Raw genomic sequence first — 1,463 nt, forward strand, 5'->3', positions numbered from 1 at the left:
GTAAACTTAAAAAAAGTATATATATATATATATATTGCTTTGAATATTATGTAAATTTTTTAAAAAAAATCTTATTTTATATAAATATGTTCAATCACGGTTTAACCACGGTTGAACCAGTGAATCAGTATTTTCACCGGTTTAAGGTCCGGTTCGGTTTTAAAAATAGTGGTAAAAACAAACAAAAGCTATCTTGCTTTCTAAAGGAATAAACTTTTCCTAAATGCACTCTAGTTGTATTCCTAAAATTGAATAACAAATAAAAAGTAAAAGCATTAACCCATAAACCAGCCGTTCCTCTTCCATTCAAAATATTGTCATTGAGTGGGCACCTGGAAAGGAAAAAAACCAAAATAGAGCCTCAAACTTGCTTCCCTTTTTCTTTCTTCGTCTAGGGGGGATCTATCCATCGTCTATCCTCCGATGTCTGGATCATCACTCGTGGGGGCCTCCTCAATCCAAAACCTGTCTTCATTATCTTTTATTCTCTCCTTTTTGAGTGAAGTTAAACGTCGCTGTATGTAGCTTAGAGGCCAAAAACTTGCCATCCCAGATCATTGCACCCACCTCCGAAAGGTCTTCCTCATCTGATTGCAATTTCTGAATGATTGTTTTAGAGTCCCCTTCAAAGATAGCCCTCGTACATCCTAAGTCAATTGTGAATTGGATTGCATGGACTGTCGTTGTTGCCTCCGCTGCAAAAACAGAGGTAGCCGTTTGGATTTTACGTTTTGCAGCCCCCAATATTTCTCCCATACTGTCTCTTATGATTATACATGACCAAGCTTTTTTGTTTGTATGAGAGAAGCTGGCATCAAAGTTTACCTTCACCCATGAAGCATTTGGTGGGAGCAATCCAGTTTGATTTGGAGGCGGATGGGTCTGGATTTGAGCATTCACTAACGAATATTCTTTGCAGTGAGCAAGGATAAATGTGGTTAATTCTCTGCTCATAGTGATATTTCCTTCATGGTACTGTTTGTTTCGGGCATACCAGATTGCCCACATTGTAGTTAGAATGTCTCCATGCCTTTTTGATGTGTAATTATTAAACACCCATCTAAGCCATTCTTTAAATGACCATCGAGACCCCTGGGATGGCCAGTTGTTCCCTAGCGACCTCCATACAACAACAGCATGTTGCGGAAGACGACTATTGGATAGAGCAAAATCGAAATTGATAATTTGAGAAAATAAAAATGAAGATAAAGAAACACAAAATTTACGTAGAAAACCCCTAAATAATATAGGGTAAAAACCACGTGCAACGGTAGAAGAATTTCACTATGATAAAATAGGAATTACAACTTCTCTCTATTTAACAAGGAGAAAACAATGATAATTCTCTCTTGATAAAAAAGAGAAAACAACTCTCAAGAAACTCTCTAAATTCTCTAGTATTGGGAGAAAGCTAAAATGCTTTGGGATGGTTTTGAAGCTAAATGGGTTAGAGTATTTATAGT

The 1,463-nt window shown here is 36.8% G+C and overlaps 1 protein-coding gene across 1 annotated transcript; it reads right to left on the minus strand.

Annotated features, from left to right (window-relative positions):
• Nucleotides 1-474: 474 nt before the first annotated feature.
• Nucleotides 475-1,008, minus strand: LOC120167137. Its single transcript, XM_039176235.1, has one exon. It carries the CDS (start codon nucleotides 1,006-1,008, stop codon nucleotides 475-477), a length of 534 nt encoding a protein of 177 aa, XP_039032166.1.
• Nucleotides 1,009-1,463: the final 455 nt, after the last annotated feature.

Source organism: Hibiscus syriacus, unplaced genomic scaffold, assembly GCF_006381635.1.
Source record: "Hibiscus syriacus cultivar Baekdansim isolate YM2019G1 unplaced genomic scaffold, ASM638163v2 tig00111670_pilon, whole genome shotgun sequence".
In the NCBI taxonomy this organism is placed as follows: domain Eukaryota; kingdom Viridiplantae; phylum Streptophyta; class Magnoliopsida; order Malvales; family Malvaceae; genus Hibiscus; species Hibiscus syriacus.